Source organism: Leiobunum rupestre, chromosome 3 (assembly GCF_980474605.1).
Source record: "Leiobunum rupestre chromosome 3, qqLeiRupe1.1.hap1, whole genome shotgun sequence".
NCBI lineage: Eukaryota > Metazoa > Arthropoda > Arachnida > Opiliones > Sclerosomatidae > Leiobunum > Leiobunum rupestre.
Genome location: NC_143386.1, coordinates 60,349,198 through 60,376,449, shown reverse-complemented (window position 1 = coordinate 60,376,449; position 27,252 = coordinate 60,349,198). Strand labels below are relative to the sequence as shown.

Genomic DNA, 27,252 nt, shown 5'->3' with positions numbered 1-27,252 from the left:
TCGTTGAAAAACAAAAGAAAATGGTGTAAGTCAAGTTAGCTGGTTTTGATACTAAGGTAGTGAAGTCGGAGCGCCGGCGTACTATAAAAACGAATTTTCTATGTAGTTTTCCCTTTATTTAAGGTCTATAATAAACCTTAAAATTAATAAGTGCCATCTATTGATAAAGTAGAGTATCGAAAACTACAATGGCACTTGTAAATATAGAGTAATGGCACTGTGACGTCCTAGTACGTCACCCATGCTCTTTCCTATAGATAAAAAATTTGCGACCAAAATGGCGGCCATGGTCAAAGTTACCGAGTGCTACTACTCTATACAAAATGTCATACATGGTTGCCATATAGCGTTATTAAAAATGCTTAAAACAGTGGGTATTAACAACGAAATAACTACGCCCTATTTTAAATTCGTTGAGTGGCACCAGATGGCGACCGTAAACCTAAAAGAAAGTGTCTGATTGCAAGTCCCTCTTAGGGGTACTTTGTCCATAGAGTGTATGGATAATTTTAGTACTGATTTAATTCAAATTTAAATTTGGACTGCTCCGAAACTTCTCTCAACAATTTCCGATAACTATTAAACAAAAAATATCAGAATCTGTAAATCTCTTAAATACATTTTCCATAAATACACCAATTTTAAAATTAATAACTTCAAAATTATATATCTTTAACGATAATGGATAGTTCTCTCGTAAGAGTTATTTATTACATACTTCGGAATTTTTAAGACGCACGCAATATTATTAAGATTATAAATATTTATAATGGCAGGCTTCCCTTAAAATTCGAATTATGCGATTTTTTCGCATAATTTTCCCTTTTTTCTTATTTCGGATCAAAACTTTCTTAGATATGGGGAGGTTACCACAACGTATCATCACTGTTTCCGCATCAATTTCCGAAAAATAGGAACTAGTAGATGGCGCTATGGTAGCCGTTACGCAAATAATGACGTAACCCGAAGCCATTTAATTTTTTACGATCATATCGGCGAGATTTTACGGGTCTATGTTTATCATCTCTTTTGTAGTTTTTATGTGTTTTACTTAACAGTTTTATACTATTTTACGTAATTTAAACTATAAATAATGGTTACACATCATGAGAAGAACGATTTCTGTTTTATTAAAATTGGTAAGTTGAAAAATAAAAGATTGTAGCCGAGGCTTAATGTACAAATATAATAGTTTGACCTGAAGCTAAACATGTAGCGACTTCAATTATTTGTAAATTTTACATTTCGTTCCATATTTTTCCTCATTGAAGGTTTCTTTCTAACGATATTGTGTATAGTCAACGCTAATAAAGTTCTAGAATTAAGCGACAGGTTTTTGGAGGTGAAGCAAGAAGGGGCTTGGTTTGTTAAGGTATAAGTTGTTAATTTTTGGTAATTGCTTAGAAATCAACATTTTTTTTATAATTAGTTCTATGCACCATGGTGTGGGCACTGCAAGAAATTGGAACCTGTCTGGCAACAAGTAGCTCAAGCTCTTTACAACACGGATATAAAAGTTGGGCGCGTTGATTGTACAAAATTCACTAATGTTGCAACGGAATTTGGAGTTAGAGGCTTTCCTACTTTGTTATTGTAATACAATTATTTTTTTTTAACTTTTAAACCAATTTGATTAATGCAAGTCCCAATTTGACAGTATGAAAGGCTCAAAAATAGCGGAATATAAAGGTGACAGATCCAAAAAAGATCTTGTTCAATTTGCAAAAAGATTAGATGGGTATAATTTTTTATGTCGTTTTTATCAAGCTGTGGTGCCAGCTCTTAATATATATTTTTTTTACAGACCAACTGTCAGACATGTTACCGATTGTAAAGAATTCAAAGATATTTTGAAAGAAAAAAGACCATTTTTTGCATTTATCAGTACCGATGCAAGTGAAGAAACTGTTTCTTTCAAAGTAAGTTGATGTATGTGTATTAAAGTTGCAAATTTAATACGGTACTTTATTTATTAGAAAATGTATACGGATCATGCTGAAATATATCAAGCTGTGGCTGATTTTTATACCACAACAAACGAGTGTGCGAGCAAACTCTCAGTTAATACACCAAATGAAACTACAGCCTATGTTATCAAAGATGAGAAATCGTTTCCTTTCGTTAAGCCTGAATGTAATACAAATTTTCAAAATTAAAATATCGATATTAATGTGACTCATGCAATAATCATAATTTCAGCGAGCCATCCTGATGTACTCAATGAAACATTGCGGGAATGGATTAATGACGAGAGATTCCCTACATTCGCCAGAATAACCAGCGGAAACTTCCATTTACTGCTTGGAACCAAAAAATATCTAGTCATGGCGGTAACTGAAGAAAATGTAATTGGAAAAATGTCAATGAAAATGGAGGAGTGAGTTAGTTTAAAATTAGGGCTGTGTGATTAGTGGTTTTAGGCAATCAAGTCAGTTATCGAGTATCAAATTTTTTTTCGAGTATTCGAGTTTAGTAATATTGAAGTTCAGTCGTGCAATCGAGTACTTGATTAAGGGGAAACTTTCTCTTGTTCTAGTCAAGTTATTAAAAAAAAACCTCGAGTAATATTTTTAACAAGTCAGGTTATCGAATACTTGATTAGGAGCTGGTTTTATTCAAGTAATTATGAAATTAAATTTAAAAGTAGTAAAAGTAACTTTCAATGCTGAAAAATATTCCTCTAATTTAAATGAACTACCGTTTCCACAACTTTGTAGGTACCGTTTATTGCCCTCCAAAAAGTTGTAAAAAAACCTCTTTGAACTTTGAAGCAACGAGGAAAGAAAAAAAATACTTGATGAGTTTAGAGTGCAGTTTATTTGAGTACCCGAATATGCAATTTTTTGGTACTTGGTAATTGACTTACTTATTCAAGGTCGAGTTCGAGTACTCGATGATGTACGAGTACTCGCACAGCCCTATTTAAAATAATTTTTTAAAATGTTTTCACTGATTGTTTCAATTTCTTTAAACAGGTTTAAAGAAACATTAGAAGCCATTGCTAAAAACAATCGAGATCTTTACCACAAGTAAATAAATTGTGGCTTTTTTACTTGGGGGTTTTTTAATTTGCAAACTTTCTAATGATTTTTGACTATTTATTTTAGGCATTTTCTCTTTGGATACTTAGCGCAGCCAGATGTGGCCAATTCAGTCGCTATGCAGACTCTAAAAGTTCCGAGTTTAATTGTTGTAAACCCAATCACTTACGAATACTATATGCCTACTCTCGGAAAGAAGGAAAAAGTTCCCACTCCTCAGACTGTCATTAACCTACTTGACCAAATTCTTAAAAACAACGCAACCGTAAGTAACCTATTACGTTGTTTCACTTTCAAACTGTTCAGGAGGGGGCAAAACTTGAGTGTCCTGGGGTCTGGGAAAACAGGTTTTTTAAGGGCAAAAAGGCGTCAAATTCAGTATTTTTTTATGGTTTTAATTGAAATAGTTATTGCATAATGGCTAGTTTTTTTCAGTACAATACACTACGTTTTTATTGAGGTAGGAAACCCAAAATTTTGAAAATCCTGATTTTTAGCCATATACATGACGTCCACTTTCAACCTTCACACGGGTTTACCCCTACCAAAAAAAACCACTGGTTAGAATTTGAAGACTAGCTTCGATCTCTATAAAATCTGGCTCTGCTTATGCAGAAAGACCGAAAATGAATAAGAGTATTTAGTCAAAAGATTGAAATAAATAATGTAACTGAAAAACCCTTTCTAGTGTATTCCGAGAATTGTTTGGGAAGTTCCGTGAAGGAATGGATCAAAACGAGACGTTTTCGTTTTGTCCCGTTCAATAAACAACCCCACATTTCCAATTAAAAAAACCCCAGCATATAGTGCATTTTTTTGTGTAAAAATTTGATTTTTTGAGAAAAAACTGGTCTATTACCCGTGTTAGAGAAAACACATGCTAACTCTAACACAAGCGTTTTCATTCAATGTAGCACGGATTTCGAAATTCGGTTTACACCAAACACTAATTTACTACCTCCATGAAAACGTAGTCATAGACAATTAATACAGGAAATTAAACAGGACGTTTCTGATGTAGTTAATCAGAAGGTTAAATGCAAATGTATTTGTGAACTTTTTAGCTCATAAAAATTGGGGGAGGGGTTGCATTGCCCCCTTAGCCCCGCCCATAGACGTCCCTACTGTAAAAGCGTTTAGCTACAATGGGCTGATATTACTATTTATCCAATTACGATACCAATACCAATATTTTACCTAATGGTTAATCAATATCTCTATTGATTTTTTTTGCGGATGTACACTAACTAGGAGACATCCCGAGGTGGTTCTCCTGATGTTAAGTAGACCTTCATGTACCTTGAAAGCTCCTAAAGGGAAAAGTTTCAATGGCTATTTGTTTTGCCATGGCAACCAAAAATGTTTTTCCCAACACCAGTTAAAACTTTCTCCATGTAAAATAGCATGGGAAAATCAAGAATTGTAAACCCTTACGATTTTACCAGAATTTTATTGATTTTACCCATTTTTATCGAGTTGGCTAAATTTAATTTTTTTAATTTTTTGAAAATGGCAAAATTACAATCCGTGGTTTTCCCATGCTATTTTATGTAGATAAAGTTTAAATTTGAGCTGTGAAGAACATTTTTGGTTGTGATTGGCAAATCAAATGGCCATTGAAACTTTTCCCTTTAGGAGCTTTGGATGTACATGAAGGTCTACTTAAACACAGAGTTTGAAAATATCGGGGAGAAACGCCTCAGGATGTCTCCTTGTAAGTCAAAGTTGGTTATGATATTATCTATCACTATACAATTAGAAAGTAAAATTGGTATTGGTAGTTTTCCTGATTTAATAGGTGAAATCTTAGTAACGGTAACATACTAATCTCATATTAGACAGGGTTGGCATAGGTCAGGGAAATGTCAGGGAATTTTAAGAATTTGTAGAAATTTAGGGAAGAGTTAGGGAATTCAATTTTATCTTGGCTCTTTTTGAAGATAATTTTTAGTGGTGTGCGAGTACTCGAAAATTGCGAGTACTCGTTATTGAGTCCCGAGTCCTCGGACTTGGACTCGGAATACGTAATTTTATTACTTGCACGGGTACCCGATTCCCACGAAAAGGGTACATAATTACTCGAAGCGGACTCGAGTAAATAGATAATTTGAAAATTACCCGGCGAGTCTAATATTACTCGGCGAGTCCATTATTATTGGGCAAGATTATTTAAACAGCGGCAAATAAATTTCAGACGAATTGGCCACGATAACTTAGGACTCGAATTGAACTCGATAAAAATTAGGACTTGAATTGGACTAGTTAAAAACATTCCGGACTCGTATTGGACTCGAAAGCTTTAAACCTAATTCTTTAGGACTCGAGGACTCAATCAAGTCCTTAATATTTGTACTCGAGGACTCGCGAGTCCAAGTTTCTAAGACTCGAGACTCGACTCGAATTTCAAAAAACAGGACTCGTACACCCTTAATAATTTTACTCGAGATCTATGACAAATACTATGATTATTATTTATTTACATGAAAGTTTGGTTAATTTTTTCAACATTGTAATAAACTTTTTATTGAAATATAAGTCCATTTTAAATTTATTAACTTCTGATAAAAGTAAAGTATAAAATAAAAATTTTGACCCTAAAAAGTCAGGGAAAATCTCTTAAAATGGTCAGAATTTGAATCTCAAAATTATGAGGCAACCCTGTTAAACTGCCCTTTTCCCTATAATATTTTTTAAAAGGTTTAAAACTCTCGATTCTAACTATGGAAACCTTTTTCTATATTAAACTTGCTTTAATGTATCCCTATTAAATTAAATTTCAATATACAGGCACATGGTGGTGACTCGGCATTTTATAGAATCTATCGTGTTTACTACGAGGCGTCTACTACCTTGGTTGTAAGTCCAACTACCGATTTACAATGAATAGTTGTACTCGGCAATATAATTTTAAAAACCCCTTTATTTGTAGGGCATGTGGAAAGGAAATCCAGTATTAACAGCCTTGCTTTTTGGCCTTCCGCTTGGTTTTCTCAGTATTATTTGCTACACTTCTTGTTGTAGCGATATATTAGAAGCTTCTGAAGATGAAGAACCTGTCATTAAGGAAACTGGAGACGAAGAAACTCATGAAAAGAATGAATAGGTTTCGTTTTACAAAAATTAACTAACAAAATCATTCTTTGTATTCGCAATACATTTCCAGACTTAGAACTCTCTACACAGTATTTATTTACGTATGACTTTTGAATTAGTTTCACATGTATATTTTGTAAGATAGACAAAAGTTTATTTTCATGTTGAACATGCTTAGTCATGTGTACATATATTCATGGTTTTTTACTTTGTTTTACGATATTGTACTTAGTCTTAAATTCTGATCACAGAAAAAACATGGATCAAAGTGAACTACTTTAATGTGTTTGTGTTTAAAAAATTCACAATTTCTCGATATTGTATATTGAATGCAAAAAAAAATTGCTCCCAAATATTAGTAGCTTAAATTTTGTGATAAAAAAACATATTTTAAACAATTAAATGACTGAAAAAAACTTATTGAATTTATTAATATCTACACAGTTGAAATATTTTGAGTTCAAGATTTATCTTCACTTTCTAGCTGAGGAATTTTATATCTAGGTTTTTGTCCCATTAATTCTCCGTGTGATTCCATGTCTTCTATATATTTATCGCCAAAACATTTCTTCCCAGTAATAGGATCAATAATATTACCAAGTTGGTAGACAACTTTAATTAGTCCATGATTTACTTTTAAACTTAATCGTTGAGGCAGTTCCTATAGGAAAATAATCTATAAAAACTTGACATTTGTGATATCATTTTCACCTTTTCTCACTTGAATTAAAATAATGTCACCAGGTTTGGCAATTTCATTAGGATCGTGAACCATAAACTCTTCATTTTCTTTATAATACTAGAAAGCAATAATTTTGCGTCTTAAATTTGGTTCAACAAATTAAAACCTAAAATTATGGGCACACGAGACAAACTAATAACAATTAGCTCACCATATTATACTTCATATTTCTATTCATGAATGGAACAAAAACTCTTATCGTTTCTTTCAAAGGAGTTAGCGAATCTACTACTCTAGCGATCATTATTTTATTAAATATTCGTTTAATTGGTGCAAATTCTGCCGCCATTTTAATAAAAATTATTTTATATTTGAGCAGACGCCACAGCAGAAATTATTGAAACATTCTACTTTTTGGAGGTTTAAATACTAAAAACCAGCCAATCAATGCGATAGTGTTTGTTTTAATACAGCTGTAGTATTTATTTCGATAAAATATTCCCGCTTGTTCAGTTACTCACTCTTCAGAGTCGAGTTGAGTGCTCTAGAGGTTGGTCGTGTTGCTGACCGGAGACCAGCCGGTTTGAAAAAAGCACAATGGCGTGTCACCTTTTACCCCCTGTCAAAAGTGAGAAACAGATTTTAGAGAATTCAATGCCCGAAGACGACCCGAATTCAAACTCGGACGTTATTAAGGAAGACAATTATTACACAAAAGCGCGATGGGGTCCAAATCATGCTGGAGCCAAGGAACTAGCTAGCCTGTATACTAGAGGTAAGTGACGCAAAGTCTTAAAACACCCTAGTGGGAGGAAAGCAGCACAGGGCTAACTTCCCTGTAAAGCTTATTTATTGAAGGGTGTGGGCCTTTTAAGTCACGAAAATGTAAAATAGTAGCTTGAAACGGTTCTTTTACCTTATTATTCAATGGAGGTGTTTTTGGCGTGCCTTTATCAATTATGCAAATCTTATTTGAAATTTGCATTTATCTTACAAAATTTTCCATTATAATGGGTTCATACATTGCGCTGCTTCCCTTACCCACTATCTTTATGAACGCTCGGATACGCTACTATTTTTATTTATTATTTAAAGGGAAAAGGATACAAGAAATAATTAGTGTAATAGTTTGTACTACCTTGATGGCGCTTAATCTTTGCCTATTAGTCTATCACTTTCGGCTCTCTAGGTGGAGTTCATTTGTATTTGCTGCATGTGAGTAATTTGCACTAACTTATTTATGTTTTACCAAAGTGTTAACGCATTGAAATAAAATTTCTAGTTGCTGGTATATTGACGGCAGATTTTCTGAGTGGTTTAGTTCATTGGGGCGCTGATACGTGGGGCTCTGTAGAGTTACCAGTCTTTGGAAAAGTACCTAATTTTTAAATCAACTAGATCTAATTTATTAGAAGCCTATTTGTTAAATGTTAATTTACCCTTAACAGGCTTTCATTCGTCCATTTCGAGAGCATCACATTGACCCAACATCTATCACTCGACATGATTTTGTTGAAACCAATGGTGACAATTTCATGGTTCCAATTCCAGTTCTTGCGTTAATGCTATATCAGCACATTAATTATTCGACTGAGAAGATCGAAGAGATCTACAATTGGAACTGTTTTCTGTTCCTTTTAGCCATTTTTATAGCTTTAACAAATCAAGTACGTTCTCGTATCTTTATGCGTATCTTTCTTATATTGAAATTTGTATTATTTCATAGATTCATAAATGGTCTCATACCTATTTTGGCCTTCCACGTTGGGTGACTTTCTTGCAAGATTGGCACATAGTGTTGCCACGCTTGCATCATCGCATTCACCACGTAGCGCCCCACGAAACCTACTTTTGCATAACAACTGGCTGGCTCAATTACCCTTTGGAAAAACTTCGTTTTTGGTCCAGCCTAGAGTGGATAATCGAGTACCTGACAGGATTCCGACCTCGGGCGGATGACTTTAAATGGGCCCAAAAAAGGGAGTGAAGATCATGGAATGAAACAAATGAGAGTAAAACTTAATTAATTTTTTAAATATGATCACCACATGTGTTTAAAAGAAAAAAAATGAGGTTTTTTAGCGAGCCTACAATTTTTAGGGAGTGTTTCAATCGCCACAGTTGGCTAAGAAACTCTTATGATGAATTTAAGAACATTTCGAACGATATACGCAGCTTATTTTGGGGCTTTGAACGACCAAAATATGTCAGCAAAAATTAAAAAAAATCCCATTTTTCACAATGCTTGCTTCTTTACACCAAGAGAGAATGAGAAGTTAATAAGTAATCGTATATCAATACGAAACTTGCCTATTTAGAACATTTAATTCGAGTATTTTTTAATATATTTTATATATAACAATGGAAAGCATTTTAGTATCGTTAAAAATAATCGAATCCTGGTCAATGGATCTATTTTAAAAAAAATTTTAAAATTACCCTTAAAAATTCAACCCGGTTATAAAAATATATTTAATTTAATTATCTTGTTTAATCTTAAGCTTTTATATTTAGGTTTATGGATTACCAGCTCTCTTTCTATCGAACCTAGTCATTTATTTTTTAAAGAGATATCAATATATATATTTTTACAGTAGGGCTTTTAACCTTTAAATTGAGGCTTGAATAGGCACTATCGCTCTGAGAAAACATTTTATAATGGAAATCGGAAACGTTTCGCGCGCAGCTCCGTAAGTGAAAGAGCTATTTTTGTGAATACGTGTATAAATAAAAATTATCCATTTTAAAATCTAAAAAAAAAGACATGTGTAAATGGTAACTGGTTTTTTTGTATGTTAAAAATTTTCACAATGCTAGTAAGAATTAGCCCCGGAAACAGAACTGAAGTCATATTGGTGAATTTTGTATCTTCACCCCATTTTTTTTTCTGTCCTAACTTAAAAAAAAATCAAAAACACTTGACATTTTATAATTTGAACAAAGAAAAGGTAATCTAGAGCTACATCTACTTAAACTTTAGACTCGCTGAGTTTCATATCAGAATGATAAAGAATATATACTCGAGTTACATATAACTTTGATAAAAAACCATGTAACTTTAATAACGCCTAAAATGGCGTTTTTTTCTAGAAATTTATTAACTGTAATAGTGTAGTCATACATCAAGTACCTTAAAAAAAATGTTTCACGTGTAGAATCCTAATAGTTTTAATTTAGAAAAAAAAAGTTACCAAAAGGTTATTTTTGCCAGTGAAATGGAGAGAGAGAGAGAGAGATAGCTGTTAAATGTTAACTAGTACAGAAAGTATGGTTAAAAATGTACATAAGATATGTAACCATATATCAATTTAGTAAGATATGAATGTTGGAAAAACTGAATAGGAATTTTGTTTATATAATGGAATTTCCAAAAAGAATTAAGAATTTTGTTTTATTAATAATTTGAATTCTTAAATAAGGCTGTTACCCTCCTAATTAGAATAAGTACCATCCTTAGGATTATATTTTTGTTAACCTTCAAAAGTTTCGTTTTTATGAATGAGCGAAATTGATGTCAAAGTGTAGCTGTTAAAAGAGGAAAGAATAGACGTCTTTCCTCTTTAGTGTAATTAGGTTGTTATTCAATTAGGAGCGCTATTCGTCCGTAATTTTTATAATGATAGTTAAAATTTCTGGAAGTCTATGCTGGTGAAGAAACATGGTGTTAACTTCATTTAATTAATTTCTTATATAGTTCAGTTTTTTGGTGAAAATCTTCTTACTAGGGAAAAGGAATATCGTAAAGATTTTCCTTATTAATTTAATGTTTAACAATAGTTTACTTATTATGCCATGTGTCACAATAGCAGGGAAAAAACTGACTGACATTCGAGGAATTTTTAAAAAAATGTCGAGCAATTTAAAAATTATGTTAATTTAGTAGAGGTGTGCTGTCACAAAAATTTGTTTCCTGCTTTACCAATATCTTTTAGTACAGATATTTTGGTAGGCTTTTTTGTTTTTATTTATTTGCAATTATGTAATTATAGAAAATGAATTGGTTCTAATATTTCATGTATTCAGTGCAATTATCAGATTATTTATGGTATATTCAGTGTAATTTTCAATGCTTAAGTAGAAATTTTCGGATTTCTTATGGTAGTTTTTTCTGATTGTTTTATAATAATGCAATGATGTCACACCTCTAATGTTATGATCAAATATTTACTATTTGTTGTCACAATGTTTTAATAATTTTAAATATTTCACATGTGCTGACCAAGAGCGCAGCTGTGTCTAAAAATTGGAAATGTTCTAAGTTTATTTGCCCGAGTGTTTACAAGTGGAAGAAAGACTTAAAGTATGAGATTAGAAGGAAAAAATATTGATGTGTAAAACATGTTTTGTACCTAAACGTGCCTCATGCTGTGCGTGCAATTTATATAATGCTCAGTGATCATTTTGTAACACTTGGATGTGCTGTATCCCATGAAAAATCTCAGCGTGCTTTCGTAGCACATCATTCCGAAAAGAGAATGAAACCAGTAAAAAAATTCTTTTATACAAGAAATGGTTCCACATTTAATTTTATAAAAAAAATTTTGTTTTATTCATTAGTTTATATGAAGTTTAAAAAAATCATTAACAATGGTGAAAAGTAGCATTAATGAAATTAATAATTTAGTTTTCTTGTAAACAAATTATTCATCGGGTTCTAAGTTGATGTTAGTTCCAAATTTTGCATATAACTGGGTTTTCAGGCCTGTCATGATTTGTTTTATGCCATCAGCTTGGGATAGCATGCCTTTAATGTCATCTTCTAAAGACTTCTTAACGTTTTCCAGCATTTGTTCTGCATCATCATATTCTAGCCCAACAAACACTTCACCTAACATGTACGTAAACTTTAGTTAAGGCTAAATTATACTTAAGTTTTGCATATTTCAATTTAAAAGGATATGGAACTTTGGAATCATCTGGGATTAATTCACTCTCCGCAAATTTGAGATTCTCTAGCTCATTCTGGAATACAAATCTAATTTAGAAATGAATTTGGTGTAAGTAAGTAGATAGGGATTTTTACCTCTTTCGCTTTCAGTTCATCTAATAAATCTTCCAACCTAGCATTTTGTCTAGCGAATTTGTTGATTTTTTGTTGATCTTCATATGTTACGTGAACGTCTGCATCCTAAAAGTTTTACAAACTGAAGTTTAATATTTTTTAAGTAAAAGCAGGGGCTACGCCTAGAAAAATGTCAGTATCTTGTGAATGGACCGAAGCAAAGGCTTATAAAAAAAATGAAATGACATTATTGTTAAACTCGTAAGAAATGTTGAGCTATACAATTTAAATTAATTTAAATGTAATATTACGTTTTTCTATAAAATTTTGAAAATTATATCATACTTACAGGTTGGAATGTTCCAGCAGCCACCGACGGAGTTGTACTAGCAGCCATGATAATCTGTAGCAGACGATCACTATAACAAAATTTCCTTTTTCGGAGTTCGTCATTTTGGGAAAAACCTTGGCTGCGTTCAGTCACTCTAAAATCTCTAAATATAAAATATAGGCGTCGTGTGATTTTGGGGACCCGTTTGAAATCTCTCTTATGTTATATTATTACATAATTATTATTATGTTACCAAGTTACTACGTTTAGTCTTTTGAAATACGCATGGAAATATCTACGGAAGGGGCGTAGTTACCTGAAAATTGAGCTGAATTGCTAAAATATGAACAAAAATAATCCGAAATCTTCAAAAGACCAAAGTTTGAATTGCCACACCGGCGATTGAAAAATCTTTGGAAAAATCGCTTCCTTATATCTAACTAGTATGGGATTTTTCAAGAACTGTTTCCGGCAAACTATTAAAATTCAAACTGCTATTTAGAAGCTAGTCGCATACAAAAATCTTTCAAGGCCCAAATGCACTCTAAGGTCACCTTTTTGCAGTTTAAAAAAATATATTATTTTGTTGCCTTATCTCTTGATTAAACCAACTGTCGGCTCTATCATTGCCACCTGTATTATGATAAGGCCTTTGTTATTAGAGATGGCTATGAATCTATCCGATTCTTCGAAAAACGACTTTATTGGAGAGCGTGGTGCCATCTATTAATGGAAAAGGAAACTAAAATTCAAAATAGTGAAACAATAACGCCGCCAGAGAACCATTTATAATTATTGTAGTTAGACAACTCTGCTTATACTCTACTTAGTGGACTTTAACCTAAATTGTATATCCCATATAAAATTTGTTGTAAAAATTTACTGTTATTTAAGTTATGGTGAAATTTACAAACGAACCAATCAACGCGAGGGGTACTTTTAGTTCACGCCTTTTGGTTCAAAATGTAACTTCCGCATCTGGTTTTGATCTCGACGCTAGCGACATCTGTTGAAAAAAGAGCTACTTCACGTCGAGTTGACAGTTGCTTTAATTTATAGAACAAATATAAGTCAAGAAAATAGAAGAGATGCTTAACATTAACCTGTTATTTTTAATTAGAACATAAATTATCACTATCTTTATACAAATAAACTGAGCTTGGCCAAGCCATAATAATAACTCTCGTAAACAATTTACATACATATTTTTGTTATCTCCCGATCAACATTGATATTTACACTGTATATTTCGCGTGATTGTAAGATGATGATGAGATGCTGAAACTCTTTGATGTGTGTCCCCGATTTAGGCAAGGTCAAATCCAAAATGAACGAAGCACAATTGGCACCGCAAACAGCAAATTAATGAAACTAAGGTAATTTAAGGAGAAAATTCGTAATTAAACAGTGGCTTAACTTTAGGTTTTACGGAACTACTTACAAGAGACAAGATATAACGAGAACAGAACAAATTACAATAACAAACCCACAAAGACGATGGACTAGACGAGGTCACACATGGCGCTCTCAGAGACGCAACTTACCTTTGGAACTCGTGCTCTAAGTACTGATTAGTTTACGGTTTAGCCGCTCAGAATGCCTCCACCCAATGTCGTCGTCCTTTGGCCCCTGACCAACGCTTCTCCGGCTGCCCTGCCAATAGAAGCCAAGTTGTTCGTTGCCACAGCTACCGCGTTGAGTGCCCTAACTGGTATGGCCTTGATAGCACCCAAAATTCCCGTTTGTAAGTTGATACCAGCGGCTGCGAGGTCCGAAATTCCCTATAAAGTTAATAGCAATGTCAGTTTACCATCATACCTCGGAACGTACGTTATGAGATAAATAACATACCCTCAGTCCATTGGCAAGACCGTTTCTGGTTGAAGAGACTGATTGATGAAGAGCTTGGCTAAGAATACCTAATGGTTGGGGATCTTGTAGGACTACTGTTTTGGGGCCTAAGCCTAGTAGTCCACCGCCAACTCCGAAACCGGTGTTCAAGGGTATTCTGTTATCCACAGTTTGTACTCCACCGCAGCCGACGCCTCCAATAATTCTTCTCTGCACTTGAGATTGCTTTGCTGGAACTTGATCTTCGACTTTGCTAGTGATGGGAGATGGGGCTATGTTAGAGGCGGAGTTTTGGGCTGGAGCTATGTTAATAGCGTGGTTTTGAACTGGGTCAAGAGGGGCTTGAGCTGGGGCGTAGTTGTTAACTGGGGCAAGAGGGGCTTTAACAGGGACGTAGTTGTTAACTGGAGCTTGAACTGTAGCGTAGTTGTTAACTGGAGTTTGGGCTTGGGCGTAGTTGTTAACTGGAGTTTGGGCTTGGGCGTAGTTGTTAACTGGAGCTTGGGCTGGGGCGTAGTTGTTAACTGGAGCTTGGGCTGGGGCGTAGTTGTTAACTGGAGCTTGGGCTGGGGCGTAGTTGTTAACTGGAGCTTGGACTGGGGCGTAGTTGTTGTTAACTGGAGCTTGGACTGGGGCGTAGTTGTTGTTAACTGGAGCTTGGGCTGGGGCGTAGTTGTTAACTGGAGCTTGGGCTGGCACGTAGTTGTTAACTGGAGCTTGGGGTTGGACGTAGTTGGTAACCGGGGCTTGGGCATAAGTAACGATTGGAGGTTGGGCTGGAACGTAGTTGGTGGTCGGAGCTGGGGCGTAACTAACTACTGGCGCTTGAGCATAGTTGTAGTTGTTAACTAGAGCTTGGGCTTGCGGTTGGGCGTAATTGTTAACAGGAGCTGGGGCCTGAGCGTAGTTAGTGACTTGCGCGGTATCGATTATTCCTCCTTGGTTGTAATTGTTATCTGGGGCGTAGCCTGTCTGACTGTAGCTAGAGACCTGGACGCCATTGTCAGGGGCGTAGGTACCCTGCGCGTATCCGGTAGCGTAGCCTTGTTGGTTGTAACCGGTGGCGGGCGCGTAGCCAATTTGATTGTAGCTCGTTTGGTAGTTGTCTTGGGACTCCCCGTACCCGGAAGAAGCGCTGTCGGAGGGTGTTGCCTGATTGGTGTTCTCGTACTGGTTGTTCTTCTGGTAACGGTCGAGCGATTCGTAGACGCTTTCGGAACGTTCCAAGTCCGTGGGATCGCGCTGCGAGTATTGAACTTGGTTGTCCTTACTGAGGCGTTGGCTCTCGAAGTATTCCTCAGCCAGGGCGGGATGCAGGGAGGCCACGCTCAAACACACACACAATAGGCCGATCTGAAACGGTCACACCAGGACGAAAATACGGTTAGTTACGTCGTTTTTTAACTCAAAACAGTGTCTCAAAATCTGTCACACTCTACTCGCAACACGGGTTTTATCTCTATAACGCGGTTATTGAAGCTTTGGTGGTCACTCGCTAATGGCCTGGCTAAAGGTCCTCTAAGCAGACGCGACCAGATTATTCCATCTAGGAGCAACAAACACAAGGAGAACGCAGCTAGCCTTTAAACACGCTAACGCAGTGTTGTGTACAAATTTCATTGGCCGAGCCTTTACGCTGAACGTTTTACGGAAAGGGGGAAGACAATTTCAAAATTTTCCCCTTCCGACGGCAGCAGGTGCTAAAGCGTCTAACCAATGAAAACTGTACACAAGAAAATGCACGACTTTTGACGGTTTGCGTTCTCCTTGTGTGGGGTGCTGTGTTTGTTGTTCCTAAATTCCATGAACCATAGATAGACTTGACAACAAGTATTTATTCCATTGGTAGTCTTGACAACGCGTGGTTTTCCAATGAAAATCACGCGACGTCTGCTAAGAGGACCTTTAGCTCGGTCAAGCCACTAGCCCCGAACGTTTCTGCTTGCATCCCCAGCAAAGGCATTATTTTGAATGAGATGGTTTTTGCCATATAGAAAGATTTCGCGTGCAGTTATTTTAGTCTAACTGTAAAGAAAACGATGACGTCACTGTAAAGCTAGAACCCCTACCGAGATAAAACTGGACTTACGATACAACCAATCCACGCAATTAGCCTTTCCGCTTTATTTAGAGTCACTTAGCGGATTAGTTGCCAAATTTTTGTCCGCTAAGCAGACGATGCTTTTAAAGCACAAAACGTCTGCTTAGCAGTCAAAAAACCAACCGCAAATGAACTTCTCAATTTGACCACTAATTAACTCTATGCAAAGTGAAAACGCTAATGGTAAGATTCATTCGGCACAACAAACCAGTAGTGGCACTCAAAAACCCTAAAAACAAATCTTGCACGAGTAAATTTCACGAAAGGATACGCTTAAGAGAAACTCGCGTTTTAATCCAAGTACTAAGTAATCCTTTAGGTTCCTGATAGAAAAATGACAATGTCACCCACCATGTTGAATCGAGGTTGCTCAAGCGGTTGTCAAACACGTTGTGACTTCTCTGGCGTGTAAAACGTCTTATATACCCGCGAACTCGCTGTCCAATTTGTCCGCAAAAATGGGAAGCTACAAATGATCGTGTTTATGTCCCCGAATAAGACGCTAATGATGGGCTGGGCTTTGAATTAAATTTCCAACCCCTCTTCTACAAAAGAGACATTTTTTTTCCTTCATAGGTTAAGCAGAATAACACATACAGGTACTTAAGAATCTTCGCTTCCTCTTCAGAGAAAACTAAATTGGACCATCAAACCATTTTAATCCAAACAGCTCCTTAAAATTGTTCGTTGTCTTCCGACTCCAATTTCCGAAATACTTTCCCCCTTTCCATTTGGGAATCGACGGCCAAAGATCTCACCAGGAAAAACACGCGCGATAATTTGGTTTAAAGATAAAATGTTTTGGCCATTTTTAGGAGTATATATTTTATAAAAGTGAAATTAGCTACAATTGCTTTGAATTGACGAATAATTGTTTTATTTTAAAAAGTATAATTCTCGAACACAGGAAGTGTGTAGGAAATTGGATTCTTCCACGTTTTAAGATAGTTTTTGCACGTGCAATTTAATTATTGGTCTCCATATGTATTATGGGTAAACGTCAAGTGGTAGCAAATTTTTATGAGTTAAAAAAGTTCCCAATTTGAATTATGCCATAACTTTTTCGATTTAAAATCCAAAAAATATCAAATTTGACGCGCTGTCCCAGACCCTCGGACATTCAAGTTCTGCTCTTGAAAAATCTGGAAATGATGTTCCTGGTTAAAGGGGTTTTGCCCTCGAGTTCTTCGGCTGCTTCTTTCCATAAAACTGGTTGAGGTTAAAGGTTATTGATGAGGGGTTCGACATTTGGAAATTTTGCGTACAGTATTTCGGATATCAAAGTTATTTCCGAAATCAGAAACTGATTTTGAGATTGCAGAGCATGATTTCTAAGGTGGTGCCTTGGGTATTAGTCTAGCTGATTATTATTATTATTATTATTAAACCATCCGAGACGTTGTAACCCAGTCATCCGAATTAAAGGCATTAAAGTCGCTAGCTGACTTGGGCCTAAGGTGGTGCCAAGGGTATTAGTTAATTATTATTAAAAGATAATTATTATTCCACTCAAAATCTTTTTTGTTCTTTTGTGCAAACGCAAGTAACTAATGCTAGATTTATAAAATAAATTGTAAAATAGGTATTTCTATAAAATACGGGAGATCATGTGACAATGTTTTTTCTACGTCATCGAAGTCGCGAGAACTTTCGGAATTTGAAACCCGCGTGAAAAACGCTCGTGCAAATAGGCACTAAAATAACTGGCACTCGTGTCGCCGATAAAAACATTTTATACTTCTATTTTTATTGTTTTATTTTATAGAAATATATATATATATGTATATATATATCTCTCTCACTATTTTTTGGTATAATTTTGTAATACTACTTTTTGAAAAGAATAGAATAAACATTTATGTGTAGATAGACATTTCTAAAATATAGGATTTTGTACAAAATAAATAATTTAGTCTGAGGTGTTTTTGGAATTTATAAATAAATAAACTTCTTTACCTTTGGCTAAGATCAAAGTATAGTATCTTTCTGAATCAAATGTTAAACACTACATCCACTACCTGGCGGCAAACGAGGTTATTATTAAGCCCCTTTGTCACTGACCTAATCATTGTCCCATGCCTCTACTTGGAATGCTTATCCTGGCGTATCGCGTATGGTAAGATCACTCTGACGGCTTTGGCCCCGCCTACGAGAGAAAAAATCCCCTTAGCGCGCGATCCCCTCTCACGTGGTTGTTTGTTAAGTTAACATAGTGACGTCAAAAAAGCCGTCAGCCACATCGAGATGAAAATCTGCCGCGATAAGCAGTCCCAGTGGAGGTATGGATTCCTGCCCATGGCAATAACTATTTCGATTTAAAGTAAAACAAGACGTACAACGGTCAGAATACACACAATCCTTCTAATGTGTTAAGTTTGTTTGAGCTATTCACAGCAACCTATATATATATATATCCACGGCCACACATAATTGTATTTACACTTATTTGTTATTCTAGTCATACTTTGAAAGCATCGAAGATTCCTTCGATCAGTGTCTTTCTTATTTTTTACTTCTGATCACACTTATTTGTTACTTCAGGTCATACGTTGTAAGCATAGCGTATTACTCCGATAAGTGTCACACTTATTAGTTACTTCAGGTCATACGTTGTAAGCGTCGCGTATTACTCCGATAAGTGCCACGCTTATTTGTTACTTTGGGTCATATTAGAACGGCCTTGAAAAATGCCAGAGATAAATTCGCGTATAGTCTCTATAACCACGCGTATTTCCTATGTTGGAAGTTGAGGGAGTACGTATACGCTGCCCAAAAAACCTTACTTAGAATTAAAATTAAGCAACGTAATTGCAATTCTAGGTTATATGTAAACCACAGCTATTCAAAAATATAACTTTCATGAAAGTCGGACTTAAATTAAGGAACTGTATGTAGATTTTTGGGCGAAAATATAAAACCACGAAAATTGGGGTCCCGTAAATTACCCCGAAAACTATACTTAAATTTAATATTTACTGATAAAACCGAAGGTGTAGGTCCGCTGAATCCTAACCTATCCAATAATATTTTTTTTAACGTTATCGGACTTAATTTTAAATAAAATATCTACCACATAAAGCGAAACCACCGAAAATAGTAAATTGGGCAAATGCCCAACTTCTAAGGCTCCGATTTCAAACCTTTATGAAAGGCTATCAATGGCGTTGTATGTACATTCGAACGAGATATCATTGACTCTTCTAGCAATAACCGTTGAAGAGTTATGCGCGACACGGCGGCATCAGCATCGGCGGCAACGGCTACACTGTACGTGAGACTAATACACAAAAATTCTTAGGTTTGTGTGTAAAAATATTAAGTTTGACGCGTTTTCGCTCTTTAAAAAAAAACCTGTTTTCTCAGAACCCCGGACATTCAAGTTAGGCCCCCTCCTGAAAAATCTGAAAATTATTACACCCTTCCAGGCGTACCTTTTTACTAGTAGGAATACATATCTACTGAGTAGAATAGTTAAAGGCTAAACTATTAATAAATCTGAATTCTATAGGTAGTTTTAAAGTAAATACTATAAAAAATTACAACTTTCAAATTGAAAATCTGAAAATGTAAGCTACTAATTGTAAATTACATAGTTGACTTCGAAGTGACGGATCCACCCGATGGATCGAACATTTTGAGTCTTTTGCGTAAAGTATTTTGTACTTTTAAACATTTTGGAATGCCTCAAAAAAACTTAATTCTATATTTTACAACGATATTAAATTATTTAACACTATACCACCAAGTCACGACCAGAATATCACAAATATTGGTACCTTTAAAAAATTATCAAAAACCGTACTTTTATGAAATTTTTTGTATCGCGTTTTATGAAGAATGCTAGAAATGAAGCCCAAAAGTCCTTTAAGACTTGGCCAAATATACAGATATATTTATGTAAAAAAATGAACTAAATAAACTCGAATTTGAATTTGATATTTAAGCATTTTCTACATATAATCGTTTTAACCGGTAAATTCAGTTAACAATGATTAATCGGAAAACTTACAGATAATATTATAGTTTGAACAAATATTACCTGGTTTTAGTGGAGATAAATTTATTTACGACTAACTTTTACCGAAGTGTCGCGCATATCTCTTCAACGGCTAGGGCTAGAAGAGTCAATGATATCTCGTTCGAATGTACATACAACGCCATTGATAGCCTTTCATAAAGGTTTCAAATCGGAGCCTTAGAAGTTGGGCATTTGCCCAATTTACTATTTTCGGTGGTTTCGCTTTATGTGGTAGATATTTTATTTAAAATTAAGTCCGATAACGTTAAAAAAAATATTATTGGATAGGTTAGGATTCAGCGGACCTACACCTTCGGTTTTATCAGTAAATATTAAATTTAAGTATAGTTTTCGGGGTAATTTACGGGACCCCAATTTTCGTGGTTTTATATTTTCGCCCAAAAATCTACATACAGTTCCTTAATTTAAGTCCGATTTTCATGAAAGTTATATTTTTGAATAGCTGTGGTTTACATATAACCTAGAGTTGCAAATACGTTCCTTAATTTTAATTCTAAGTAAGGTTTTTTGGGCAGCGTATACGGACCCCCGCAATTTCCAACATTGTAAATCCGCGTGTTTATAGAGGTCTACGCGCCCGTTTCCCTCTAGAGTTTTTCAACGTATGACCAGAAGTAACAATTAAGTATGACACTGATCGACCTAGTCTTCAGCGTATGACCAGAAGTAATAAGTGTGACACTCAACGTAACAAATAAGTGTGATCAGAAGTAACAAATAAGTGTAAATACAATTATGTGTGGCCGTGGATATATATTGGTTGAATTACCGGCGTTGCAGGTTGCTGTGAGTAGCTCAAACAAACTTAACACATTAGAAGGATTGTGTGTATTCTGACCGTCGAACGTCTTGTTGTTGTTCCGATTGTTATGCACCCCGACTAAAACATAATAAAACACAAATGCAAAACTTGTATTTATGATATTTAACTATTTTAAATTTTGGTCTATTACCTATTTTAAATTTTGCCGAAAATTTATCACAACTTTTGTTGGTGATTTAGTCGTTCAATTTATGTTAACTTTACTGGCGAATTTCATTTGTTCGAATAATCGTTTGTCCGTTTTTTCGAACATTAGGAATTGCTTGTTTTTTTTTAAATATTGTTAATATAAGAAAATAGTAACATTAACGTGAACCTAACCTAACCTAACCTAACTTAAAATATCCACAACATTCAACGCAATTCCCACTTACTAACAAACAACGATATTTACCATGTAGTTTTTTATTTTTAATTCTTGCACTAAAAAAAAATCCGGACCAGAAAAAACAACAATAAGAAATACTAATTTAGCGACAGAATTCGGACAAGTGATGCTACCGATTCGGACGAATGAAACAAACAAGTTGTCCAATTCGAACAATTGAAACATTTGTTATTTTGGCGGTTCGGACGAATGAAATTCGAACATTTGTTTCGCCGTTAGGACGATTGAAATTCGAACAAATATACCTACCCCCCATATTTATTAAAGGGCAACGCAAGTGGTCATGTAGGGGGCCGCTAGATATGTAACTATGTTTTCTTCTACAAGTCGTAAGTTGGTGTTCCAAGGAGGATTTTATACCGCGGAAACCTTATTCTCCTTGGTGTATCCACGTCGCTCTCAGTCGCGTAAACAAATCGAGGTAACCAGCGTAAAAAAAGTAAACTTAAACAGTATTTAAAGTTCCTGCTGCTTGGTTTTGCGCTTGTTGCAGCCTACTTCCAGGGGCTAATAGGCCACACTTTGAACCTCTCTGGTGCTCTTTTAACTCATCGTAGGAAAATGGGAAAAAACAGGCATACTTCTCAACTCACCCCCTACAACTAGTGCTCGGCGATTTGAATAATGAATAACTATCCGAAGTCTATCACTTTATTTGTTTCAGTTATTTTATTCGGATAAACAATTTAGTACGGTTAACTGATAACTATTATTATCCGTAGAGATAAATCGGTCAAAGAATAAATTTTTTGTATACCACAAATGTTCTTTCGTAACAAAGATATTTGAAAAATAAAAATTATTGATTACATCCGTTAATGACTAAAAAACATTCTTTATCCGTCTTATCAATTAACCACTTTCTAGTAAAAAAAAAGATATTTTCAAAGAATATATTTTTATATTTTTTGGTACGATTAATTTAAAGAGCAGCTAATCGCTGAAGATTGTTCGTTTTTTTTAAATATAATTTTTCATGACATATAATTATTCGAAAAAAAACGTATTAGAAAAATAATATTTGCCGTAAATCGCTTACGAAAAATAATTAAATTGCTTTGCTTATCTAATAAAATTATTACTTTTTAAAATAAAATAAATAATTTATATTCGGTTAATTTTTTCTCTAAAATATATCATTGACCGACCGAAAATTAGCTTTAGTCCCATTCGACCGAAATCCCATTCGACCGAAGGCGGTTTTTGAGGTGTCCCATTCGACCGAATTCCGCCGAAACGTGCGGTTTTTATGTGTCCCATTCGACCGAACGCTGCTATATAAATTGGCTTTTGGAATGAGCATGAATTATATTTTTATCTTCACCTAGTCAAGAAAAGTAACTGAACCAAAACTGAAATAGTAAACTTAACCAACTCTAACCTAACCTAACCTAACCTAAACATGGATCTTCGATAGTACATACCTTATAAATAAAATACCAAATCACCCCGCCAATTGGGCTACATTTTAAAATTCTTTCGGTCGAATGGGATTCGGTCGAATGGGATTTCGGTCGAATGGGATTTCGGTCGAATGGGAATAAACGGAAAATTATCCTTTTAGATAATACCCCGGAGTATAAATTTTTAAACTTATACAACATTTTCTCGGATAATGGATGGATAATGCCGACCACTAGAAAAATTAATATTGTATTGGAATATTGGCATTTTTTATTTCTTACATCATAAAATTATTATAAAACTTTCCAAATATATAAAAAGAATCTACGTTTTGGCATAACGAGTTAGGGAACATAATAATACTTATACTTTTCCATTTTCGTAACTGATGACAGACTAACTAATGCAGCTCTATACTTATGGTCACACTTTGACTTCACGTCCTTTCGCCAACTGCTGAAAATCTGCATTGGGCGTTAAGCTAACCTATTTAGGACTCCTTAAAGTTTTATATTAACATTATTCGGAACTGAGCGCCTTCGTTACTCGTTTCGGTATCCAACCAAATTATAAAATATACAAGTTTATATTAAAAATAGTTCACTCGTGTTTCTTTTGAATTGGAAAATGCATTCTATTTCTACCAAATTCTGAATATTAAGGATAACAAGGCATTTTAATTACTGTGTCTTTAATGATTATCTTCATGTTGAAACGTTAAAACTAAAAAAATATTCGATAAAAACGATTAACTACATTAACAATTAGAGTGCATTCCTTCATCATAATCGGTGATTTCAACTTTCCCACTATTGACTGGGTTACGCTCACGAGTCACTCGTCAGTGGCTTAAAGCTTTCTTCAAACGCTGTTGGTCTCTCATTTTACCCAGCGAGTCACCGAGCCTACCAGGGTCAAGGACGCGGCCACCAATATTCTTGACTTTGCGCTTGTCTCTGACGACAATCCCCCATCTACCTGGAGTCAGCGATCACGACATTCTAATTCTCTGAATCCGAGTGGTTCGCTTCCATGTTGACACCGTTCCTCTCCTGGAACCACGTTCCCCACCAATGTTCGACATAAACTACTCGGTCAAAGGCATTCACCAGATGCTCACAAAGGTCAAACCAAAAAAAAGCTCAGGGCCCAGACGGAATCGATGTCTAAGCCGCTCCTGTGACTGTCATTTTCCAGCTTTGAACTGCTGGGCTGGAGCAAGCCGGTCGAGTGGATATCATTTTCCTTGACTTTCGAAAAGCCTTTGATTTGTTTCCGCATGAGCTTCTCAAGGCCAAACTTTACTCCTGCGGGGTCAGGGGTAGGACCCTGAACTGGCTATCAGCTTACCTCGAGAGCAGGAAGTTTCGAGTAGTACTCCCCAGGGCCACCTCCGACTGGCTCCCTGCTTCCTCTGGCGTACCGCGAGGGTCGGTCCTGGGGCCTATCATCTACATCAACGACATCGTAGACAACAACGTCTCTTAACTTTACATCCTCGCTGATGACATTGCACTCTCCAGGCCGATCTTCTCGATACAGGACTGCGTTGCTCTTCAATCCGACCTCGACGCTATCGGCAAGTGGAGTGAGCAGTGGCTGCTACCGCTAAACTCTGCAAAGTACTCAGTTCTCTCTCTTCGAAGAGTTGGTCAGCCAGTTCACTCAGTGAAATATATCCTTCAAGGTGCTGACCCGTGCACAGTCTCCTCTCAAAATATCTCGGAGTGAACTTAACAGACACCCTGGAGAGGTCAACCCACATCAACCGTGTCATTGCCCAAGCAGCTAGGGCCTAGCTGCTTGGGCCTTGGGTTTCATCCGCCGACACTTGTCCCGCTGCTCCTTCGCGACGAAGTCGTTAGGAGTTAAAACCTATGTTCTTCCGATCCTGGAGTACTGTCTGGCCGTCTGGTCCCCATCAACTGCAAGTGGCGGCCACGCGGTTGACAGTATCCAGCGGCGTACCCTTCGCTTCGAGACCAGCGTTGGATTCACGTGGAGTACGTCGATGACAAACGTGCTCAAGAACAACAAATGGGACACCTTAGCTTTGCGGTGCCGTCTTAAGCGTCTCATTATCATAAATAGCGTGGTTCCTCGCTCCTGTGGTGCCCTCGCCCCCATCTCGGCGGTCCTGTCCGACTGGAATCCCCCCAAGAGGGAATCGGGTCGCCTCTTTGATCCATCCGGGCTTCAGACTTGCCATCCGCAAACATTCATTTCTCCCCTCCTCCATACAGGAGTGGAATTCCCTTCCGGATTACCCAAAGGACATTTCCGGCCGTGCTCAGTTCCGGAAGGCCCTTGCTACGTACTAGGTCCTGTACGATTAGCACACCTCCAAGTCTCGACGTGATGAGTTTTAATTGAACTAAAGAACTAAAGAAGCTTCATGGCGTCAAGGAAGATCATAGTTTGAATCACCTCCAGAATTCGTAAGTTGCGAAAATGAAAATAATTTAATATTCCTAATGAAAATAATACACCTTATAATTTTCCGATATATGACCAACAAGTAGCGTTCAAAATAAAGGAACTAAAAATTGGATATTGGAAATTTTTACTATACTATTTTTAATTTAGCATATATTGTGAGATTCATTAAAATTTTGTCTAGGTTATTTGAGGTTAGGGGGTAAAGTTTGGTTATGAGAAGTATGCTGTATTGGATAAGATTAAATTGGTTAAGGTGATGTTAAAATGGTTAAACTGACCTACCTTTAACGGTAAAACAACTTATACTTTGACTAAAGGATAATTTTTAAGAATTTTAAGTATAGACCCGTGCTTAGAGAAATTTTTAGGCAGAAGTGTCGCTGCCTACTGGCCGAGTTTGAAAATGTGAATGCAATGCTATGATGTTATACGACTGAATGTAGAAGGCGCTTATATCATTTTATCAAATAGTTGTTGAATTCTTCTTGTAAACGCCTACTTTGCAGTTCTTATTCTGTTATATGGGAATTTGTTCGAATGATAGGTAAGACTCGTTAATGTCGTAATTACTTAAATTATGAGCAAAAATATAATTAGCCGATGACTATATTATTGAAAAAAAAAAGGAACCGCATTGTAGACTAATAAGCGACGAACTTAAATTCTAAAAAGTGTATTACTTCATGTTAACGTAACTTACCTTAGTGAAGTTTATTATGACTATTGAATTTATCCTAGTTTGCCCGTTTCAAATACATTTTTGCAAAAGAAACTGTGCAAAAACGAAAAAATCTTTTTTTTTGGCATTTACAGATAATTTATCAGAACTAATAATTTTTGAAACTTGCTATTCATTAGATTGTCATTTCTAAGTGAAAAAATCTAATGGAAGGATAAAAATAACTTTTTTTTCAGTTCTAATTGCGATTTTATACGATAAATTTATTTTTAAAAGTTTATCTCTCAAAAACTATCTTTCCAATTCTTATTTGACGAATATCTGATATCAATTATCAATGGTAAAAATAACAGGTAAACATCAGTTAACGATTATCTTTTCTTCGTCGTTTTCCAATAACTTATCTGACCCGCTTAATTTCTTAGCTTACTTACAAATAAAATATATTTTCAATCAAAGTAAGCTAAAGTGATTAAACAATATATATAATTTTTTTGAGATTTAAAGTTATTTTATCGGGTATCATTTGTTTTTTGACTTTTCTGAATTAAATTATCTTTACAATTAACTAGAATAGAAAAACGGATAAAAATAACTGAATTTAGTGGTTATTTGAAAAATAACCGAAATTTCCTCGGATAATGGCTGGATAATGCCGACCACTACCTACAACACCTTAAAATGTTTGCATAACCTTTTGAAACACGCTATATTTAACGGTAAAGCTTTTGTGACCTCTATGACTGCATTACACTATTTATCTATGGCAAAGCTCAGACCTTTCTCAGACTTTCAAATATCTCAAAACGGATTATACCTAATGCTTACGGTTGGAAAGAGTTTATCAGTTCAAAACCAAAACACAAACGTTTGAGCGATATAGGAATGCACTGAATTAAATTGGTTGTATACTATTGGACCGAATCCCGTTTGACCGAATCCCATTGAAGCGAAAAGTATTTTCGTTTATAGCCCAACATGGCGGGATTCAGTTGAATGGGAAATTTAAATCTGGTTCGTTTTCACTTCGGGTAGATTAGTTCAGGTTGGGTTAGGTTAGGTTAGGTTAGTTCAGGTTGGGTTGGGTTAGGTTAGGTTAGGTTAGGTTAGGTTGGGTTAGGTTAGATATGGTAGGCAACTATTTCACGTCGGGTCTTATCAAGGTTATTTTCCAAAATTAAACCCGGAAATATCAAATTTCAAGGGAAAAAGGTCCAAAAATACACGTCGGTACAAAATAATAAATATTGAAGACATAGTTTAGTCCAAATTAGATATACTATCGTCACGTAACCTACGATATCTAAATATGTATCACTAACGGTATATTGAATGAAAACCGCGCAAAACGCGGTTTTCGGTCGATTGGAATTCGGTTG

The 27,252-nt window shown here is 35.6% G+C and overlaps 5 protein-coding genes across 6 annotated transcripts; 2 read left to right on the top strand and 3 right to left on the bottom strand.

The window, feature by feature from the left end:
• The first annotated feature begins 999 nt into the window (after positions 1-999).
• Positions 1,000-6,458, top strand: Tmx3 (Thioredoxin-related transmembrane protein 3). Its single transcript, XM_090168869.1, has 11 exons — positions 1,000-1,139; positions 1,272-1,372; positions 1,430-1,593; positions 1,658-1,738; positions 1,805-1,919; positions 1,977-2,133; positions 2,200-2,377; positions 2,976-3,029; positions 3,108-3,306; positions 5,829-5,897; positions 5,971-6,458. Exons 1-11 carry the CDS (start codon positions 1,094-1,096, stop codon positions 6,142-6,144), a joined length of 1,338 nt encoding a protein of 445 aa, XP_090024995.1. The 5' UTR covers positions 1,000-1,093; the 3' UTR covers positions 6,145-6,458.
• On the bottom strand, positions 6,322-7,244 carry mRpS17 (mitochondrial ribosomal protein S17). The gene is made up of 3 exons (XM_090168872.1): positions 7,028-7,244; positions 6,856-6,933; positions 6,322-6,795 (listed from the first exon to the last, which is right to left on the bottom strand). Exons 1-3 carry the CDS (start codon positions 7,163-7,165, stop codon positions 6,595-6,597), a joined length of 417 nt encoding a protein of 138 aa, XP_090024998.1. The 5' UTR covers positions 7,166-7,244; the 3' UTR covers positions 6,322-6,594.
• Positions 7,245-7,308: 64 nt separating this feature from the next.
• Positions 7,309-9,731, top strand: Kua (Plasmanylethanolamine desaturase Kua). Its single transcript, XM_090168870.1, has 5 exons — positions 7,309-7,591; positions 7,912-8,031; positions 8,099-8,190; positions 8,265-8,483; positions 8,543-9,731. The coding sequence occupies exons 1-5, from the start codon at positions 7,414-7,416 to the stop codon at positions 8,801-8,803; spliced, it is 870 nt and encodes a 289-aa protein (XP_090024996.1). The 5' UTR covers positions 7,309-7,413; the 3' UTR covers positions 8,804-9,731.
• A 1,616-nt stretch (positions 9,732-11,347) lies between these two features.
• Positions 11,348-12,261, bottom strand: Pfdn4 (prefoldin subunit 4). 2 transcript variants are annotated; one of them, XM_090168873.1, is made up of 4 exons: positions 12,168-12,261; positions 11,840-11,944; positions 11,718-11,778; positions 11,348-11,656 (listed from the first exon to the last, which is right to left on the bottom strand). In XM_090168873.1, exons 1-4 carry the CDS (start codon positions 12,213-12,215, stop codon positions 11,457-11,459), a joined length of 414 nt encoding a protein of 137 aa, XP_090024999.1. In that variant the 5' UTR covers positions 12,216-12,261; the 3' UTR covers positions 11,348-11,456. The 2 variants fall into 2 exon arrangements, with proteins under 2 accessions (XP_090024999.1, XP_090025000.1); XM_090168874.1 differs by having other exon boundaries at positions 11,348-11,660; positions 11,722-11,778.
• A 1,032-nt stretch (positions 12,262-13,293) lies between these two features.
• On the bottom strand, positions 13,294-24,532 carry LOC149953517 (uncharacterized). Its single transcript, XM_090169826.1, has 5 exons — positions 24,362-24,532; positions 24,106-24,309; positions 14,001-15,353; positions 13,694-13,930; positions 13,294-13,520 (listed from the first exon to the last, which is right to left on the bottom strand). Exons 1-4 carry the CDS (start codon positions 24,530-24,532, stop codon positions 13,733-13,735), a joined length of 1,926 nt encoding a protein of 641 aa, XP_090025952.1. The 3' UTR covers positions 13,294-13,520; positions 13,694-13,732.
• Between the last annotated feature and the right edge of the window lie 2,720 nt (positions 24,533-27,252).

Excerpts from the sequence above, each read along its gene's own strand:
- Tmx3 (XM_090168869.1), top strand. The coding sequence starts at position 1,094 with ATGGTTACACATCATGAGAAGAACGATTTCTGTTTTATTAAAATTG. Across the intron at positions 2,134-2,199 it reads TCCTTTCGTTAAGCCTGAAT|CGAGCCATCCTGATGTACTC; the intron begins GTAATACAAATT and ends TCATAATTTCAG. Across the intron at positions 2,378-2,975 it reads ATGTCAATGAAAATGGAGGA|GTTTAAAGAAACATTAGAAG; the intron begins GTGAGTTAGTTT and ends TTCTTTAAACAG.
- mRpS17 (XM_090168872.1), bottom strand. The coding sequence starts at position 7,165 with ATGGCGGCAGAATTTGCACCAATTAAACGAATATTTAATAAAATAATG. Across the intron at positions 6,934-7,027 it reads GAAATATGAAGTATAATATG|TATTATAAAGAAAATGAAGA; the intron begins GTGAGCTAATTG and ends ATTGCTTTCTAG. Across the intron at positions 6,796-6,855 it reads GTGACATTATTTTAATTCAA|GAACTGCCTCAACGATTAAG; the intron begins GTGAGAAAAGGT and ends ATTTTCCTATAG.
- Kua (XM_090168870.1), top strand. The coding sequence starts at position 7,414 with ATGGCGTGTCACCTTTTACCCCCTGTCAAAAGTGAGAAACAGATTTTA. Across the intron at positions 8,032-8,098 it reads TTCATTTGTATTTGCTGCAT|TTGCTGGTATATTGACGGCA; the intron begins GTGAGTAATTTG and ends TAAAATTTCTAG. Across the intron at positions 8,191-8,264 it reads AGTTACCAGTCTTTGGAAAA|GCTTTCATTCGTCCATTTCG; the intron begins GTACCTAATTTT and ends TACCCTTAACAG.
- Pfdn4 (XM_090168873.1), bottom strand. The coding sequence starts at position 12,215 with ATGGCTGCTAGTACAACTCCGTCGGTGGCTGCTGGAACATTCCAACCT. Across the intron at positions 11,945-12,167 it reads CTGCTGGAACATTCCAACCT|GATGCAGACGTTCACGTAAC; the intron begins GTAAGTATGATA and ends TAAAACTTTTAG. Across the intron at positions 11,779-11,839 it reads ATGAACTGAAAGCGAAAGAG|AATGAGCTAGAGAATCTCAA; the intron begins GTAAAAATCCCT and ends TTTGTATTCCAG.
- LOC149953517 (XM_090169826.1), bottom strand. The coding sequence starts at position 24,532 with ATGACACGGTTGATGTGGGTTGACCTCTCCAGGGTGTCTGTTAAGTTC. Across the intron at positions 24,310-24,361 it reads GTACTTTGCAGAGTTTAGCG|AGCAACGCAGTCCTGTATCG; the intron begins GTAGCAGCCACT and ends GTCGGATTGAAG. Across the intron at positions 13,931-14,000 it reads GTCTTGCCAATGGACTGAGG|GGAATTTCGGACCTCGCAGC; the intron begins GTATGTTATTTA and ends TTAACTTTATAG.